At 42.6% G+C, this 19,865-nt stretch overlaps 1 protein-coding gene across 1 annotated transcript in view; it reads left to right on the top strand.

Moving 5' to 3' along the window:
• LOC129811080 (PEX5-related protein-like) overlaps positions 1–19,865 on the top strand; it is a 173,907-nt gene that overhangs the window by 56,247 nt on the left and 97,795 nt on the right. Inside the window, exon 2 of the mRNA XM_055862233.1 lies at positions 14,895–14,999. Within this exon, the coding sequence (XP_055718208.1) occupies positions 14,895–14,999 (105 nt within the window). The remainder of the gene's footprint in view (positions 1–14,894; positions 15,000–19,865) is intronic.

Genomic DNA, 19,865 nt, shown 5'->3' with positions numbered 1-19,865 from the left:
AGAATGAAGAAAAAGCAGCCAACAAGTGCTCAGCATATGTGGGAACTCCTTCAAGACTGCTGGAAAATCATTCCTGGTGAAGCTGGTTGAGAGAATGCAAAGAGTGTGCAACGCTACATTGTGTGTTCAAATTTTTGATCGGTACTGTATATATATAAACTCTGCTCTGCACCCCCTGCAGCAACTTGGTCCTAAACGATATCATAACCGCCATCGATAAAAGACAGTACTGTGCAGCCATCTTCATCGACCTGGCCAAGGCTTTCGACTCTGTCAATCACCGCATTCTTATCGGCAGACTCAATAGCCTTGGTTTCTCAAATGACTGCCTCACCTGGTTCACCAACTACTTCTCAGATAGAGTTCAGGGTGTCAAATCGGAGGGCATGTTGTCCAGACCTCTGGCAGTCTCTATGGGGGTGCCACAGGGTTCAATTCTCAGGCTGACTCTTTTCTCTGTATATATCAATGATGTCGCTCTTGCTGCTGGTGATTCTCTGATCCACCTCTATGGAGACGACACCATTCTGTATACTTCTGGCCCTTCTTTGGACACTGTGCTAACAAACCTCCAAACAAGCTTCAACGCCATACAACACTCCTTCCGTGGCATCCAACTGCTTTTAAATGCTAGTAAAACTAAATGCATGCTCTTCAACCGATTGCTGCCTGCACCCGCCCGCCCGACTAGCATCACTACTCTGGACGGTTCTGACCTAGAATATGTGGACAACTACAAATACCTAGGTGTCTGGTTAGACTGTAAACTCTCCTTCCAGACTCACATTAAGCATCTCCAATCCAAAATCAAATCTAGAATCGGCTTCCTATTTCGCAACAAAGCCTTCTTCACTCATACTGCCAAACATACCCTCGTAAAACTGACTATCCTACCGATCCTTGACTTTGGCGATGTCATCTACAAAATAGCCTCCAACACTCTACTCAGCAAACTGGATGTAGTCTATCACAGCGCCATCCATTTTGTCACCAACGCCCCATATACTACCCACCACTGCGACCTGTATGCTCTCGTTGGTTGGCCCTCGCTTCATATTCGTCGCCAAACCCACTGGATCCAGGTCATCTATAAGTCTTTGCTAGGTATAGCTCCGCCTTATCTCAGCTCACTGGTCACCATAGCAACACCCACTCGTAGCACGCGCTCCAGCAGGTATATTTCACTGGTCATCCCCAAAGCCAACACCTACTTTGGACGCCTTTCCTTCCAGTTCTCTGCTGCCAATGACTGGAACGAATTGCAAAAATCACTGAAGCTGGAGACTTATATCTCCATCTCTAACTTTAAGCTGTCAAAGCAGCTTACCGATCACTGTACCTGTACACAGCCAATCTGTAAATAGCACACCCAACTACCTCATCCCCATATTGTTAGTTATCTTTTTGCTCTTTTGCACCTCACTATGTCTACTTGCACACAATCATCTGCACATCTATCACTCCAGTATTAATGCTAAATTGTAATCATTGCCTTACCTCCCTAATCTTCTCCATTTGCACACACGGTACATAGATTTCTCTATTGTATTATTGACTGTAAGTTTGTTTATGTGTAACTCTGTGTTGTTGATTTTGTCGCACTGCTTTGCTTTATCTTGGCCAGGTTGTAGTTGTTGTATATGAGAACTTGTTCTCAACTGGCCTACATGGTTAAATAAAGGTGAAATAAAATAAATGAAAAAAAAATTGCCGCAACAATTTAATTGCTTTTACTGAGTTACATTTCATATGAGGAATTCAGTCAATTGAAATAAATGTATTAGGCCTTAGTCTATGGATTTCAGATGACTGGGAATACAGATATGCATCTGTTGCTCAGAGATTTAAAAAATATGGGCTTCACAATGGGCCTCAAGATCTAATCACGGTAGTTTTGTGCATTAAGATTTCCATCAATTAAATGCAATTGTCTTCGTTGTCCGTAGCGTATGCCTGCCCATACCATAACCCCACCACCATGGGGCACTCTGCCTATAGGAAGGGAGGAGCAGAATGGGGTCGTGGTCAGATTTGCCGAAAGGGGGGCGGGGGAGGACCTTGTAAGCATTGCGGAAGTTGGAGTAGCAATGGTCCAGTGTTTTTTCCGTGCGGGTGCTACGGTCAATATGCTGATCGAATTTAGGTAGCCTTGTTCTCAAATTTGCTTTGTTAAAATCCTCAGCTACAATAAATTTATATGGTTTCCAGTTTGAATAAAGTCCAGTGAAGTTTCTTGAGGGCCGTCGTGGTATCGGCTTGAGTGGCGATATACACGGCTGTGACAATAACCTAAGATTATTATTTTGGGAGATAATACGGTCGGCATTTGATTGTGACTAATTATTAGTCACGTAAACAAAAGGTCTTGAGTTCCTGTATATTGTTACAATTACATTTACATTTACATTTAAGTCATTTAGCAGACGCTCTTATCCAGAGCGACTTACAAATTGGTGCATTCACCTTATGACATCCAGTGGAACAGCCACTTTACACACCATGAGTAGTTCATCATGAAACATACACCCCCGCACTTCTCCTTCCCAGAGAGATGTTATTTCCTGTCGGCGTGACGCACTGAGAAGCCAGGTGGCTGTACTGACTCCGACAGCATATCCCGAGAAAGCCATGTTTCCGTGAAACAGAGTATGTTACAATCCCTGATGTCTCTCTGGAAAGCAACCCTTGCCCTGATTTTGTCGACCTTGTTATCTAGGGACTGGATATTAGCGAGTAATATACTTGGGAGCGGTGGTGTGCACACCTCCGAAGTCTGACCAGCAGACCGCTCTGTCTTCCTTTTCTCCTGCGGCGTTGTTTTGGTCGACCTCTGGGATCAGTTCAAATGCCCTGGGTGGTGCGGACACAGGATCCGCTTTGGGAAAGTCGCATTCCTGGTCGTAGTGCTAGCGCTTGACGTCGCTCTAATATCGAATCATTCTTCCCGGCTGTATGTAATAACACTTAAGATTTTATGGGCTAACAATGTAAGAAATAATACATTAAAAAACGAAATACTGCAAAGTTTCCTAAGGACTAGAATCGAGGCAGCTCTCTCTGTCAGCGCCATCTACTGTGTGTAGATGGGTGAGAAAAACAACCTAATCCATTTTTAATTCAGGCTGCAACACAACAAAATGTGGAATAAGTCAAGTATGAATACTTTCCTATATATTGAATATAGGATTAAAAACAAATCGAACAGTGAGCATATTCAAAAATCTAACGTGGATCTTATGTTGCGTGTTCATTTATTTACAACACCACATGACATGAATTGTGTTGCTATTTCCAAGTAGATTCTATGTAAGATTTTCAACCATGCTACCTGGACTTGTCAACACAATTTCAACATAAAAATAGTTTTGATGATTTCGTTCAAAATTTATTGATGTATCACCTTGTTAAGTCCTTGTATGTAATGTGTTTCAAACATAGATTCAACTTCACAGTACATTGACAAATTACGTTGAAACAACATTGATTCAAACAGTTTGTGCCCAGTGGGTCGGCTTCAGTTTGCTGCCATATGACTGGTTTCACATTTGCCTCCTGCGATCATAAGGTAAAATAGATCCAACACAATAGTAATTTATATTCACAATCCCCTTATCCAAACAGATGACTAATTTGCCTAGCTAGCTCTTATCAATAGCTCTTATCAATTTGAAAATTACAGTGTGTGGAATATGGTGTAATTCCTATAGGGGGAAAAATGTATTAGATGTTTTTCCACTTGGAAAGGACAGGTTGCTTGACCTTATTCATTGTTTCCTCGCGTGTAAAGGTGGTGGCATTATGATGGAATTAAGTCAATGTCAGAATACGGCGTATCTGTTGACAAATCTCTGCCACACCTCCATTTCCTTGTTCTCCATCCTAAAATCATACCTTGCTGGCACTGGCTTTTCCCAATGCGTAAAGTCAAGATCAGAATACGCATAGAGATACAAGAGCATAAAAAGGGAATAAAGTTCCATTTATCCTCCCGGGTGGCGCAGTGGTCTAGGGCACTGCATCGCAGTGCTAGCTGCGCCACCAGAGTCTCTGAGTTCACGCCCAGGCTGGGCTGGGTTCGCACCCAGGCTCTGTCGCAGCCGGCCGCAACCGGGAGGTCCGTGGGGCGACGCACAATTGGCATAGCGTCGTCAGGGTTAGGGAGGGTTTGGCCGGTAGGGATATCCTTGTCTCAGTATGTAAAATGTAATATGTAAAAATGTAATAAAATGTATGCACTCTACTGTAAGTCGCTCTGGATAAGAGCGTCTGCTAAATGACTAAAATGTAAATGTAAAAATGTACTCACGAGTAACTCGGGTCTGAATTCCTCCCTATGTACCATAAAGTGACCCCATTCCACGAGTGATACCGAAATGGCTAATTGTGACTTTGTGCTCATCTACTGTGACCATGTTCTCTTTGTAGCACAAGACAAGCGTCTCATAAATACATGCGCCATCTGTGAGAACCAAAGGACGCTGCAAGCTGCTGCAGAAAGGGAAAGACAAAACAAGGCCTATTATTTGGTGCCACTGTGCCTAAGAAAGATTGAGGTATCGTTCCCTCAAGGAGTTAGAGAAGGGAGTGGGAGAGAGATGGAGAGAAAAAGCGGGAGAAGAGGAGAATAGAAGAGGAAACACAGTAAAGGGCTCACCTTCAGCAGCTGTAACAACGGACGTGTGCGAGACAGTGTCTAAGGCATGACTTTGTTGTCTACATTTCCAAATCTATTTCGTACACCGGCTTTCAGATGAGTGATGTGACAAGCATAGAGATGTTATGACATTGCAAAATAGAAATGTCAGTCACCCCCCAAGCTTCTGTATAAGAGAGTTGAGGAAGCAGACAAGTAATTGTTATTTAACATCATTTTTCCATCGGGAAGGATATGAACACTAGCCTCTTAGCGTCAACATTCGAGAAGTGTGTTGTATCAAAGTGACAGGACAAGCATGTTTGTTAGACATTTTAATTTCTGGATTATCCATATCTCCCAACATACATGCCCTATAGGCTACCTCAAGCCAGGCTCTTCAGCCATTATGTGCTGTATCTCCAGTCTGTACCACATTACTTTACAATGGAGTGTCAATATATGCAATTATGACTGGAAATAGAAAAGTAATATACATAACTCAGACTGCTCGAAGACTCCATTAAAAACCTCAGCAAATCCTCTTGTTGAACTTGCCAAATCACATTCCAGCTAGTTAAGTGTTCATCTGCCAGAAAACATCTCCAGTGAGTAACCTGCCAAGCATTTACTTCCAGAGAGTTCCGCACTGAACACAAGAAGCTTTATTTCACACTTATGTAGACACTTGTGAAGGAAGTTTCGATAGTTCTTTTGGAAGTGTGTTTGGGCCAGGGGATACAATGTCCTCTGGCATCAATACTCATTAGTAAAACACAAGAAATGGCTTTGGACACTGATTTTCCCAGGAGAAGCTATGTACTGAATACACGGTTGTCAAAATTGACATACTTTTCACATGTCCCGTGTGAATGTTTCATGAACCTAGGGCTGTGTTTCACGTTCATGTTTCAATGCAGCTCCACTGGAAGTTCCTTATTGGGTCATGTTGTATCATGTTCTCTTGGGTTGTTGTACAGTAGTGTACAGTAACAGCTGTTTACCACTTCTGGAGAGCTACAGGCTTCGCAAGGATTTGATGTAAACCAATTCAATCATATTTTGCTTTAAATGTTAATTCATTGAATAGGCTACTTGCCAGGGTCTGACATCACACGTCTATAGCCAGTTGATTTCTGGTCATGTTCTTTTCACATGTATTCAGTTCAAAAGATTTGAGACTTAAAAGAAACACTACGGTTAACGGTTTGATATTTTACCCCTCGGAAGAAATGGAATGAAAAAAAAAAAAAGAAATATAGATAGATTTCTCATTATGTTGCGCACACAAAGCCCAAGAAAGCTGAATCCAAGCTGAATCCACGTAATCCTTCAAATCCCTAAGCACAGGGGCTTTTCATGACCGTCTGCAAAATGCATTTCAGCAGTGGGGGGAGAGTGCTAATGATGCAGAGTAGAAGGATGTCAATGCTTGCCTTGGATGTTTTCCCTTCCAAACAGCAGGAGCTCTGCTGTGCCTCAGATAGAATGCCTCTTGATGCACCCTGATGAAAGGTTCAATTGTGGGCCCTGCAGAATTGTCTGGTACACCAAAAACTTCAATAAAGACCATAGTAGTCCTCGGTCCCTTTGTTTCACCTCAGAGAATTTCCTTTAGTATTGCCTGTGCTGTTTTTGTGAAAGTATACCTCTGGTACCCGTAAAGAGGGTGCTCAAAGTCATTAAACCCCTGACAGGACTATCTCTCAAAGCTACAAAGACGTTAGTGCACATGGCTTACCAGTATTCACTGTTCAAAAAATCCACTACCACCATGGTAGCAATACAAATGAAATGTTTTGAGCAAATTACTTTTTAACCCCACAAAGGTCAGAATAATTCATTTGATTCAGTTTTCAAAGCTTACTTTACAAAGAACAGTGATCCTGCAGTTAGGGACAGGTTTGCAACAAACATCGCTTGTGGCATATTTTGCTGTGTATTAGCTTTGCCTTATTGATAGGTGAGGCACTCTCCCGGCGCTGCCAACAAAGTGAAAAATCTTTCAAGGTGCCCTTGAGCAAGGCACTTAACCCAAATTTGCTCCAGGGGCACCTTACTACTATAGCTGACACTGTAAAATAACACATTTCACTGCACCTATCTGGTGTATGTGACAATAAACAACTTTTACTGACCTCATAACTGAGTTATTGTCTGAAAGTTATACACCTGCAATTATATCTCATCATGATGAAGATTTTAAATTCTGACTTTATTTTACAATTACTACTTCATATGATTGATGGAGAGCAGATCTGCTGAGGACAAACACTGATGGCAATTGACAGATTTTTTGTGTTGTTCTTAATGGCTATGTGCTTACTATGTATATATAGAATCATTATACAAGCATTCAATTCATTCATCATGGTTAACATTGTGGATGAACGTTTATTCAAAGAGTTCGAAGAGGGCGCAAAATGGCTTAAAACATGAATACTAATTACTTTCGGCAGTGTTTATTTTGCCATTAGCCTGCACTGCATTGCAAATATACTGCCGGTGAGACACTGTGATTGGTTGGCCATAAATTGATGAGCTATTAATGTTCTTGCCATGCTGATAGCAAAAATTATCTTGGAACCAAAAAGTGGGGTAGAAAAACTGTAAAGCTTTGACCTTGTCCTAATATTAGTGACATGTATCGACTGAAAGGGTGATTGCAGAATGGCGCCGGCAGATAGGGCAGCTCTGCTTCTAGCTCTTAAGCAGCTTGTGTGTGTTATTTCTTACATAATTAGGCCAGGAAATGTTTTGTGTTATTACATACAGCCGGAAAGAACTTTTGGATAGGAGAGCGGCGGTAATAACCGGGAATATGACTTTCCCGAATGGTGCGCACATCATCCACCGCTTCTGAGTATATTATTCGCTAATGTTCAGTTTCTGGATAATAAAGTACACGAGCTCAAGGCGAGAATCTCCTTCCAGAGGGACATCATTGTAACATACTCTGTTTCCCTGAAACATGGCTTTCTCAGGATATCCTGTCTTTGTCCAGCAAACTTCGTTCTCAGTAAATCGCGCAGAGATGAATAAAGATCTCTCCGGGAAGAAGAAAGGCGGGGGTGCATGTTTCATGATTAACCACTCAGGGTCCTTTTGTTCACCCAACCTAGAATACCTCACAATCAAATGCCGACAGTTTTACCTCCCAGGAGAATTTTCTTCGGTAATAGTCACATCCGTGTATATCCCCCCTCAAGCCGATACCACAACGGCCCTCAAAGAACTTCACTGGACTTATGCAAACTGGAAACCACATATCCTGAGGCTGCATTTATTGTAGCTGGGGATTTTAACAAAGCAAATTTGAGGAAAATGCTATCGAAGTTCTATCAACACATTGACTGTAGTACTCGCGCTGCTAAAACACTTCACCACTGCTACTCCAACTAACGAGATGCTTACAAGGCCCTCCCCTCCCCTCCCTTGAGCAAATCTGATCATGGCTCCATTTTGCGCCTCCCTTCCTATAGGCAGATACTCAAACAGGAAGTACCCATGCTAAGGACTATTCAACGCTGGTTTGAACAATCAGAAACCACGCTTCAAGATTGTTTTGATCACGTGGACTGGGATATGTTCTGGGTAGACTCTGAGAATAACATTGATGAATACCATGGATAGATGGCAGCATTCGCGCAAAAATGAAAGAGCGAACCACCACATTTAACCATGGCAAAGTGACTGGGAATATGGCCGAATACAAACGGTGTAGTTTTTTACTCCACAAGGCAATTAAACAGGCAAAATGTCAGTATAGAGACAAAGTGGAGTCGCAATTCAATGGCTCAGACATGAGACGTATGTGGCAGGGTCTACAGACAATCACGGACTACAAAGGGAAAACCAGCCATGGCGTGGACACGGACGTCTTGCTTCTGAACAAGCTTAACACCTTCTTCGCCCGCTTTGAGGATAACACAATGCCACCGACGCGGCCCGCTCCCAAGGACTCTGGGCTGTCCTTCTCCGTGGCCGACGTGAGTAAGAAATTTAAACGTGTTAACCCTCGTAAGGCTGCCGGCCCAGTCGGCATCCCCAGCCGCGTTTCAGAGCATGCGCAGACCAGCTGGCGGGTGTGTTTACGGACATATCCAATCTCTTCCTATCCCAGTCTGCTGTCCCCACTTGCTTCAAGATGTCCACCATAAAGGACTAACACCCCGTGGCACTCACTTCTATCATCATGAAGTGCTTTGAGAGACTAGTCAAGGATCATATCACCTCTACCTTACCTGACACCCTAGACTCACTTCAATTTGCTTACCGCCCCAATAGATCCGCAGACGATGCAATCACCATCGCACTGCACACTGCCCTATCCCATCTGGACAAGAGGAATACCTATGTAAGAATGCTGTTCATTGACTATAGCTCAGAATTCAACACCATAGTACCCTCCAAGCTCATCATTTAAGCTTGGGGCCCTGGGTCTGAACCCTGCCCTATGCAACTGGGTCCTGGACTTCCTGACGGGCTGCCCCCAGGTGGTGAAGGTAGGAAACAACGCACAAGGGTGCGTTCTCAGCCTCCTCCTGTACTCCCTGTTCACCCATGACTGGGTGGCCATGCACGCCTCCAACTCAAAGTTTGCAGATGACCCAACAGTGGTAGGCCTGATTACCAACAATGACGATACAGCGTACCGAGGGGGGTGAGAGCCATGGGAGTGTGGAGCCAGGAAAATAACCTCTCACTCCATGTCGACAAAACAATAGAGCAGATCGTGGACTTCAGGAAACAGCAGAGGGAGCACTCCCCTATCCACATCGACTGGACCACAGTGGAGCAGGTGGAAAGCTTCATGTTCCAGAACACTAACGATCTGAAATGGTCCACCCACACAGACAGTGTGGTGAAGAAGGCACAACAGCTCCTCTTCAACCTCAGGAGGCTGAAGAAATTTGGCTTGTCACCTAAAACCCTCACAAACTTTTACAGATGCACAATTGAGAACAAGATGCACAATTGAGAGCATCCTGTCGGGCTGTACCACCGCCTGGTACGGCAACTGCACTGCCCACAAACACAGGGCTCTCCATAGGGCGATGTGGTCTGCCCAATGCATCCCCGGGGGCAAACTACCTGCCCTTCAGGACACCTACAGCACCCGATGTCACAGGAAGGACCCGAAGATCATCAAGGACAACAATCACCCGAGCCACGGCCTGTTCACCCCGCTTTCGTCCAGAAGGCGAGGTCAGTACAGGTGCATCAATGCTGGGACCAAGAGACTGAAAAACAGCTTCTATCTCAAGGCCATCAGACTGTTAAATAGCCATCACTAGGCAGCTTCCACCCGGTTACATAACCCTGCACCTTAGAGGCTGCTGCCCTATATACATAGACTTGAAATCACTGGCCACTTTAATAATGTTTACATATTTTTGCTTTACTCATCTCGTATGTATTTACTGTATTATATTCTGCTGTATTTTAGTCTATGCCACTCCGACATTGCTCATCCTAATATTTATATATTCCTTAATTTGTTTATTTAACTTTTAGGTGTGTATTGTTGTGAATTGTTATGTATTACTGCACTGTTGGAGCTAGGAACACAAGCATTTCGCTACACATCTGCTAAATAACAATTGCTAAACATGTGTATGTGACAAATAACATTTTATTTTATTTGATCGCAGACATCCAGGAGGCAGGCTTATCCTCTGGACTGGCTCGTAGGGGAGGATGCTACCATTGTCTGTGTGATGTTACCCTTGTTGGGAAACCCTTGCTGTAATTCAATGATAAACAGCCTTTAGAAGGTCAGACTGGGACTTTGTTATCAATGACTCATCCTGAATTTTCTATTCCGATCAGAAGCTCTGCTATTTTGAAGTATGGACCTACGGTACATAATTCTGCCTCATGACACTAATCAAATCAAATCAAAATCAAATTATATTGTATTTGTCACATTCACCGAATACAACTATTGTAAACTTTACTTTGAAATGCTTACTGACAAGCCCTTTCCCAACAATGCCGTTAAAAAATAAGAAAATTAACAAATAGATAAAAGTAAAATAGTAACACTAAAATAACACACTAAAATAACAAACTTTGATTCTTCCTGTCAATTCATGTCAGTGGATGCAGTGTGATCAATCTGTTGTATTTCTTCATGTTAACAACCCTTTCCTTTGACAGAATGAGGGAAACCGTCATCGCAGAGAGCAGACAGTGGCTCTGTGCAAACTCAATCCTTACACAGTATGTAGTACAGTGTCTAGGTCCTATACTATCCCTGAGCTTGCTGCTTGGGAGTAGAGAGTATAATAACCTGGCAGGGACTGTCTAGCATCGTGATGTCCTTGCTCTGACTCCCATTTAGGCAATTTGCTCAGCTGTCCCGCCAATCTGTAGCAGCCTCCAGCCTACAGGGTCAGATTTCTCAAACTTCGACAGCTATTATGCAGTTATTATTGTCCTTTACCCACTGAGAAAGTTTCACTTCACTGTTGTTTCCACTCTACGGTTGCAGGTCATCTCCATAGTGATAATTGGTGCAGCAGTGGAATTATAGGGATTTGGTGCAAAGGGAGTATAATGCTGTCCCTGAATACGACACGGGCAGGGGATCGGTTAAATCCTGCTGTTTCGTCAAAGCCTTGAGCTTTGTCTATGGAGCCAAGACAGGCCACAGAGGTTGGCTTTTACTGTAAGGATCCAACCAGTCAGATTACAAAACAGCACATATACCCTTGAGACAAGCTATAGCGAGCCTATACGGTCCCCATTTAAAAACATACCTAAGATACGTTGTCCTCTGCTGCTTACAATTACATGTATCTTTGCTTGCTGCCAGCAAATAAAATCCATTGTTTCATCAAGGGAGAGCTGGACAACACTTCAAACACATTTAAGCAGAACGGGAGGGGCTCCGTTTCATAAGCTCATCCTCAATATCTTTCAGACACCGAGCGTCTTTCCCCCATCTTGTTTTCGTAGTGATCCCGCTGACATTTGATCCTCCAAGGATGATCCTCAATGACATTCTATCCCCCCTCGCGTTACATACACTCTGTTCAGTGTGGCCTCAAAGTTGTTAAGTGCTGTATGTGTACACAAATAACCATCACAGCAGGGAGGCTTTTAGCAAATCACATCAAAAGCCCTTTTGTTTGACTGAGGGATTTAAACACAGCACCAAATCTTAAATCCCCGACTTCCCCGTCCCAGCAGTATGGAAAGGTATTCCTGTTAGGCAAACAGTTATACACAGCTTACTGGTTAAATACTCATCGCTAAGCACTCAGCTGCTTCTGGAAATGGAGTAGGGCTTAGAATTGACTGTACATTACCAGTATAAGTGGAAATCAAAGAACTTAGAGAGGATTGTGGATCAGATACAGTACCCAGACCAGGGATGAGTGAAGATGCCGCGATCGCATCATCGCCTTTAGGTGCGCCTTTCACATATGTTTCTCGGATTCGAATCCTGCTTTGTTTGGACATTGAACTCCTTGTTATGGTCCACATGAATCTATATATTTAGGCAAAGCAAATGTATTTTGCTTTGCCTCAGACAGAGCGTCTCTATGCTTTTCCGTTTTACGAAGCGTGTCGCCATGCCGTGAGTGCCCTGTTGTAGGAAAGACATAACTCGGAGAGAGTCATTTGATTTTCGTTACAACTGCTTCCAGCATTTTTATTCATGTTTCCTAGCGCACAAGATGGCACGAGATGCGAGATAGAGACAAGTAAAACAGCCTAGTCTATATGACTCCAGCAACTCTAATTAGTTCAGAAGCCTGAAGTGAACTCTTGCTGAGGAGGAAATTATTTCAAAATGAGCAAAAACCCTTGCATACTGTTACTGTCTATTTGGGGCATAATGCTGTACACACGCCAGTAGTTGCAATTAAATTGAGATAATTTATCATGTAATCAAATACAGAAGGCCCCGCATTGCAATACACGCATGCTCTATTGCAGCTGAGATTTCAGTTCAGTAAACCATGTAGCCATGCCATCATAAAACCACCTCATGAGTATTTTCATGCCAAATATGGCCTGATGTTAGCTATGAACCCAAGGTAGCGTTAATGGCAAGAACTAGGGCCTATGAGTCTGGCACGCGAAACAAAATGCTACTAGCCCGAGCTCAGGCTGCAAATTAGAACTGTGAACAACACACACAAAGAAAGCTGGTTATGGAATTGAGTACCCTGAGTACCCTGAGTACCTATGCTATATTAGGCTAACCCACAGCGGTCTGCAGGGACAGCTGAGTTCTACAGGGACAGCTCAAACATCAGAGGACTCCCCTAAGGGGTGGACAGACACATTGATGCTGTGCGTGTGAGTGTGCGAATGCATGTGTGTGTGAGGAAGTGTGTCAACTCAAAACAGCTGAGCCCACGGCTGAGATACCCGGTTCCGACGGTTACCCATTTGGAGGGACTCTGGGGCTGGATCAGGTCCCCACTTGGCAGCTGAACTTTGCAGCTAAGCGGGGACGTTCTCTTCTGCATCTGTCTCGGCTCCATAGGACTCATTAAATTAACTACGCCTTAAAGGATTCATTAACTACGCCTTATTAACTAGGCTCAGGACCAGGGTTCCGGCTCACGCCTTCCCGCTCTCCCTCTTAACTAAACTGTGTCACAGTGCTCCAACAGGCGCAAAGGACCGGATATTTTCCTCCTAGAAATGTGGATATGTGTTCATCTCGGACCCGGGTAATTTTTGGTCTCCTGAGGGTCCTAGCCATTTCCACATGGTTTCTTTTTGAAGTCTTGGCGTGAATCCGACAGATTGAGTCGAGTGGCCGCCAGGAGCAAGTCTGGAGATGGACTGTCGTTTCTCTTTGCTTATTTGAGCTGTTCTTGCCACAATATGCACTTGGTATTTTACCAAATAGAGCTATCTTCTGTATACCACCCCTACCTTGTCACAACACAACTGATTGGCTCAAACGCATTGGGAAGGAAAGAAATTCCACAAATTAACTTTTAGCAAGGCACACCTGTTAATGAAATGCATTCCAGGTGACTACCTCATGAAGCTGGTTGAGAGAATGCCAAGACTGTGCAAAGCTGTCATCAAGGCGAAGGGTGGCTACATTGAATAATCTTAAAACAACATGAAAATACCTTTTGATTTGTTTAACACTTTTTTGGTTAATACATGATTCCACATGTGTTATTTCATAGTTTTGATGTCTTCACTATTCTTCGACAATGTAGAAAATTGTAAAAATAAAGAAAAACCCTTGAATGAGTAGGGGTGTGCAAACTTTTGACTGGGATTGTATACAGTTGGGTTCACTTTGTGTTGTTGGAGTGTGGATGCAGCTGGCTGTACGGTTCTCTCTGGGGACGGTACTTTGAGGCAATGCGCACAAGTTGTACCATGATATTTGAATAAAGCTTACTAGGAGCGCCGGGTCAATTGAGAAAAATGCTTATTCTCTAATGCAGGTGAGAGTGAAAGAACAAAGGGCCCTAGACAATCAAATTAGGTAACAGAGTTTCCACTGTCAAAAACAACAGTCTCACTACACAGCATGCCATTTTGTAATTGATATTCAGCTAAGTTTGTGTCTGTTTCCTATGGTAGACATTGTTTTGTTGAATAGACTTCGATTATCGCAAGAATGATTTTGTTTTCTTGCCCTACTTTGGAAACCTGTTTGGACATGTTCGCTTCTGCATACTGAATTTATCAAGACTTGGTAATTGCCCTGTACATACAGTGTGTGCAATTCTGATAACATGAATGCAACAAAAAAAATATCTGCTATTTATTTTCATGGCTTTGAGTACATTTATTATCACAGTGCTTTTCCATGGGATATACATTTAACCTAAGTGTGGGAGGTGTGCATAGGTGTGGGATGGGAGAGGTCACACTGAAAAGTGATTGCAACTTCACAGTATGACCATGCACCCTTGGCGTCGTCCAATAGACATGTGTTCTAAGCAATGAGAGACTGACTAGCACATTCCTGATGATACCTGTGTTGTATATCTAATCATCATTAGAGATCCCAGCTATATCAGATCAAACTGCTAAAGGTAACAAGAGACCATGCTCATCTGTGTATAGTGACCCCTCCATAGCCATTGTCATAGCATTGTGGATATGTTTTCAATCGATGCTGCTGTTTTTTTCCCTCGCTCACCATAGCCTATCATATAATTCCATAATCATAAAGTAAAGTTGGTAAGATGCCCTAGAGGGCAAAAACATTGCCTGAACCAATTGTCCTGACACGAGTCATTGTTGATTTCACCTGTTATAGGGAAGAGACTCTAGGGCTGCAGATAAGACTGTTGCCATGGTCCTGAAGGAGATACCAAGTAAGGCGTCTTCAGAAGGGAAACCCCTCCTGACGGTGACAACCAAGGTGGGCAGAACCATCGCAACCCTCCCCCCCATCCCTTCCTGGAGGTTCCTCTTATTTTTGGTGGTGATAAAATCAATGGCAAGGCTTTCAGCATCCTATATCTACTCTCCACTCTTGAGCCTAGCTCGATCCTATATTATTAACCTCGAAACAGCAAAAAGCGACAACATTGATTTTATTTCATTTTTCAGCTGCTCTATGAGGTATAAAATGCATGCCACAGTTCGTTCTGCGTCACCAACTAAAAACCAGGCAGTATTTCAGCTGTTGCAAGGAATGACATTTTATCTGAATGACATTTCATTGATTTATTTTAATTATATGTTAAGTGAACTTGTGCCTTTAATTTAATCATTTTTGCATCAGCAACACCTTATCGAAGCCACACGCAATGTTTGTAAGAATCGTAAGTGAGAGTGCCTCAGCTGTCACTTATTTAATTTTTATTACTGTAATTAGAAATTCAAATACACTGCTATTTTTATTTATTTTGTTTGTAGAATTTCCCCCACTCTTCTCAGGGATACAATTACTACACATTACCAAATGAGCCTACCCAATCAGGTAGTCTCAGCAGAATAAGCAATTAGGTCCTTTATCAGCAAAAAGTATAGCACATTTCCAAGGCAGTTTAGGAAAACGCACACTCCAAATGCACATTTTACACCTCATAAGCAGCTAAACTTGTCTAATATGCATGCATTTCCATAATGCAACACCTCTCTTCTTGTAGATGTAGTCGTTTTCAATGTGCTTTTCAGTGTTGCTTTGCTTTGAAGCAATATGTGAATGGTATGGGCCCCCGTTTTTTGTGCTCGATATAAATGTGCTTTGTGTGTGTGTGTGTGTGTGTGTGTGTGTGTGTGTGTGTGTGTGTGTGTGTGTGTGTGTGTGTGTGTGTGTGTGTGTGTGTGTGTGTGTGTGTGTGTGTGTGCATGTGCGTGTTTCTGTGCTGTGGTTACAGTATAGTGTTGTTCTGATGTATAAGTTAGAAAATGTGCTCTGTAGCCTTCAACATTCTAAGTTGTTGCATAAAATGCCTTGATGTGTTTGTTGAATGAAGATGTATTGAATAGATTGATTTTTCTATTTTTAATTTTAATCCCAACCAATCCCAATGCACTCTATAGTGCTGCATAACAAAATGTTTATCGTGTGCTTATTTGTAATAAAATATACTATTATCTAACAATTCAGCTGGAAAATGCAGTGTTTGCTGACTGTCTTTTGTTAGACAAGGCCTCTCTCCGGTCCGTTTCTTTTTGACTGAACTTTTCTTTTCCGTAAATGTGTTTAAATCAACTGCATTTTTTAACTTCCAGATACTTAAATAAAGCTGAACATTCTTGCTGACTAATTCCAATATCAGATGGGGACTTGGTGCATATCTAGATATAGATCAGCTACAAAAAAATACAAAAAACAGGTGCATTAAATTAACAAGAAACCGCCTGTATCAATAATGTCTCATTATGACATGTCGTCACACACATTTTGCAACGTGACAACACATACCACGTCACTCAAAATGACACAGCAATGTGCACCTCTTAATCAATATGAAAGGGGCAAAAGGTGAATTAGTTTATTTGACGAATGTACATTGAACAAAAATATGAATGTAAAGTGTTGGTCCCATGTTTCATGAACTGAAATAAAAGATTTCAGAAATGTTACATGCACACAAAAAATATTTATTTCAAATTTTGTCTACACATTTGTTTACATCCCTGTTAGTGAATATTATCATTTGACAAGAAAATCCATCCACACTGATGAGTGCACCATGATGGCGGTGGGGTTATGGCATGGCCAGGCATGAGCTACGGACAATAAACACAATTGTATTTTATCGATGGCAATTTGATTATACTAAAATACCGTGACGAGATCCTGAGGCCCAGTGTGAGTCCCATTTTTTTAGGTACACTACCGGTCAAAAGTTTTAGAACACCTACTCATTCAAGGGTTTTTCTTTATTTTTACTGTTTTCTACATTGTAGTGAATAGTGAAGACATCAAAACTATGAAATAACACATATGGAATCATGTAGTAGTGTGTTGGGTCATTGTCCTGTTGAAAAACAAATTATAGTCCCACTAGGCCCAAACCAGATGGGATGGCGTATCACTGCAGAATGCTGTGGTAGCTATGCTGGTTAAGTGTGCCTTGAATTCTAATAATCACAGGCAGTGTCACCAGCAAAGCACCCCCACACCATAACACCTCCTCCTCTATGCTTTACGGTGGGAAATACACTTGCGGAGATCATACGTTCACTCACATCGTGTCTCACAAAGACACGGCGGTTGGAACCAAAAATCGCAAATTTGGACTCCAGACCAATTGATAAATTACCACCGGTCTAATGTCCATTGCTTGTGTTTCTTGGCCCAAGTATGTCTCTTCTTCTTATTGGTGTCCTTTAGTAGTGGTTTCCTAGCAGCAATTCGACCACGAAGGCCTAATTCACACAGTCTCTTCTGAATAGGTGATGTTGAGATGTGTCTGTTACGTGAACTCTGTGATGCATTTATTTGGGCTGCAATTTCTGAGGCTGGTAACTCTAACGAACATATCCTCTAGAGCAGAGGTAACTCTTGGTCTTCCTTTCCTGTGGTGGTCCTCATGAGAGCCATTTGCATCATAGCCCTTGATGGTTTTTGTGACTGCACTTCAAGAAACCTTCAAAGTTCTTGACATTTTCCATATTGACTGACCTTCATTTCTTAAAGTAATGATGAACTGTCATTTCTCTTTGCTTATTTAAGCTGTTCTTGCCCTACCTTGTCACAACACAACTGATTGGCTCAAACGCTTTAAGAATGAAAGAAATTCCACAAATTAACTTTTAAGAAGGCACACCTGTTACTTGAAATGCTTTCCAGGTGACTACCTCATGAAGCTGGTTGAGAGAATGCCAAGCGTACTATAAATTATGTGCGTCGCGCCAATACAAATATTTCCTGCAACTCTTTCAGATTATAATCCCCTGGTTACCCAAGTGGATGTGAGCTTTAAGATGAATAAAACAAAATGTTGCCATTTTAATACGACCCTTTTTCAAAACAAATTGTTCGTGGCTGTATTTCAAGCCAAAATAGTTGAATTCTTTGCAAAAAACAATGACTTTGTAGAGGACCCAAGGTTTACATGGATGGCTACTAAAGGGTTTACCAGAGACTTTACATCATATTTTTGTGTCTCACCTCAATAACGCCAGGAATCAAAAACTCAAGTTATTGGAGAAACCTGAAACCCGAAAAGGAACCTGAAAAGGAATTACTCAAATAATGCCAGCAATGATTTGAGTGTGGTTAAACTGGAACTGAATGACTTATTAAGGAGAACTGAGTTCATCATGTGAATCATGTCCCTCATCTATCTTCAGATGATCAAGGCTTTACACAAATTATCAAGGAACCTACCAGGTACAACCCTAAATCCGTAACCATGGGCACCCTATAAGATATCATCCTGACCAACTTGCCCTCTAAATACACCTCTGCTGTCTTCAACCAGGATCTCAGAGATCACTGCCTTATTGCCAGCATCCGCTATGGGTCCACGGTCAAACAACCACCCCTTATCACTGTCAAACGCTCCCTAAAACACTTCAGCAAGCAGGCCTTTCTAATCGAACTGGCCCGAGAATCCTGACCTCATCCCATCAGTAGAGGATGCCTGGTTGTTTTTTAAAAGTGCTTTCCTCACCATCTTAAATAAGCATGCCCCATTGACTACCTTTGACCAGCGCAAAAACATCCTGTGGCGTTCTGCATTAGCATCGAATAGCCCCTGCGATATGCAACTTTTCAGGGAAGACAGGAACCAATATACACGGTCAGTTAGGAAAGATAAGGCTATCTTTTTCAAAAAGAAATTTGCATCCTGTAGAACTAATTCCAAAAAGTTTTGGGACACTAAAGTTCATGGAAAATAAGAGCACCTCCTCGCAGCTAACCACTGCACTGGGGCAAGGAAACACTGTCACCACCGATAAATCTATGATAATCGATAATTTCAATAAACGTTTTTCTACGGCTGGCCATGCTTTCCACCTGGCTCCCGCTACCCTGGCCAACAGCTCTGCAACCCTTGCAGCAACTTGCCCAAGCCCCCCCCACCTCCCGCTTCTCCTTCACCCAAATCCAGACAGCTGAAGTTCTGAAAGAGCTGCAAAATCTGGATCCCTACAAATCAGTTGGGCTAGAAAATATGGACCATCTCTTTCTAAAATTATCAGCCGAAATTGTTGCAGCCCCTATTACTTGCCTGTTCAACCTCTCTTTCATATCGTCTGAGATCAGCCCCGCTCAAGGTCCTAAACGATATCATAACCACCATCGTTAAAAGACAGTACTGTGCAGCCATCTTCATCGACCTGGCCAAGCTTTCGACTCTGTCAATCACTGCATTCTTATCGGCAGACTCAATAGCCTTGGTTTTTCAAATGATTGCCTTGTCTGGTTCACCAACTACTTCTCTGATAGAGTTCAGTGTGTCAAATCGGTGGGCCTGTTGTCCGAACCTCTGTCAGTTTCTATGGGGGTGCCACATGGTTCAATTCTCGAGCGGACTCTTTTCTCTGTATATACCATTCTGTATACATCTGGCCCTTCTTTGGACACTGTGTTAACAAACCTCCAAACGAGCTTCAGTGTCATACAACACTCCTTCCGTGGCCTCCAAATACTTTTAATTGCTAGTAAAACTAAATGCATGCTCTTCAACCAATTGCTGCTCGCACCCGCCCGCCCGACTAGCATCACTACTCTGAACGGTTCTGACCTAGAATATGTGGACAACTACAAATAGCTAGCTGTCTGGTTAGACTGTAAACTCTCCTTCCAGACTCACATTAA

This window comes from Salvelinus fontinalis, chromosome 14 (assembly GCF_029448725.1).
Source record: "Salvelinus fontinalis isolate EN_2023a chromosome 14, ASM2944872v1, whole genome shotgun sequence".
NCBI lineage: Eukaryota > Metazoa > Chordata > Actinopteri > Salmoniformes > Salmonidae > Salvelinus > Salvelinus fontinalis.
The sequence above is the reverse complement of the archived record's forward strand: the minus strand, read 5'-3'. Positions and strand labels throughout refer to the sequence as shown.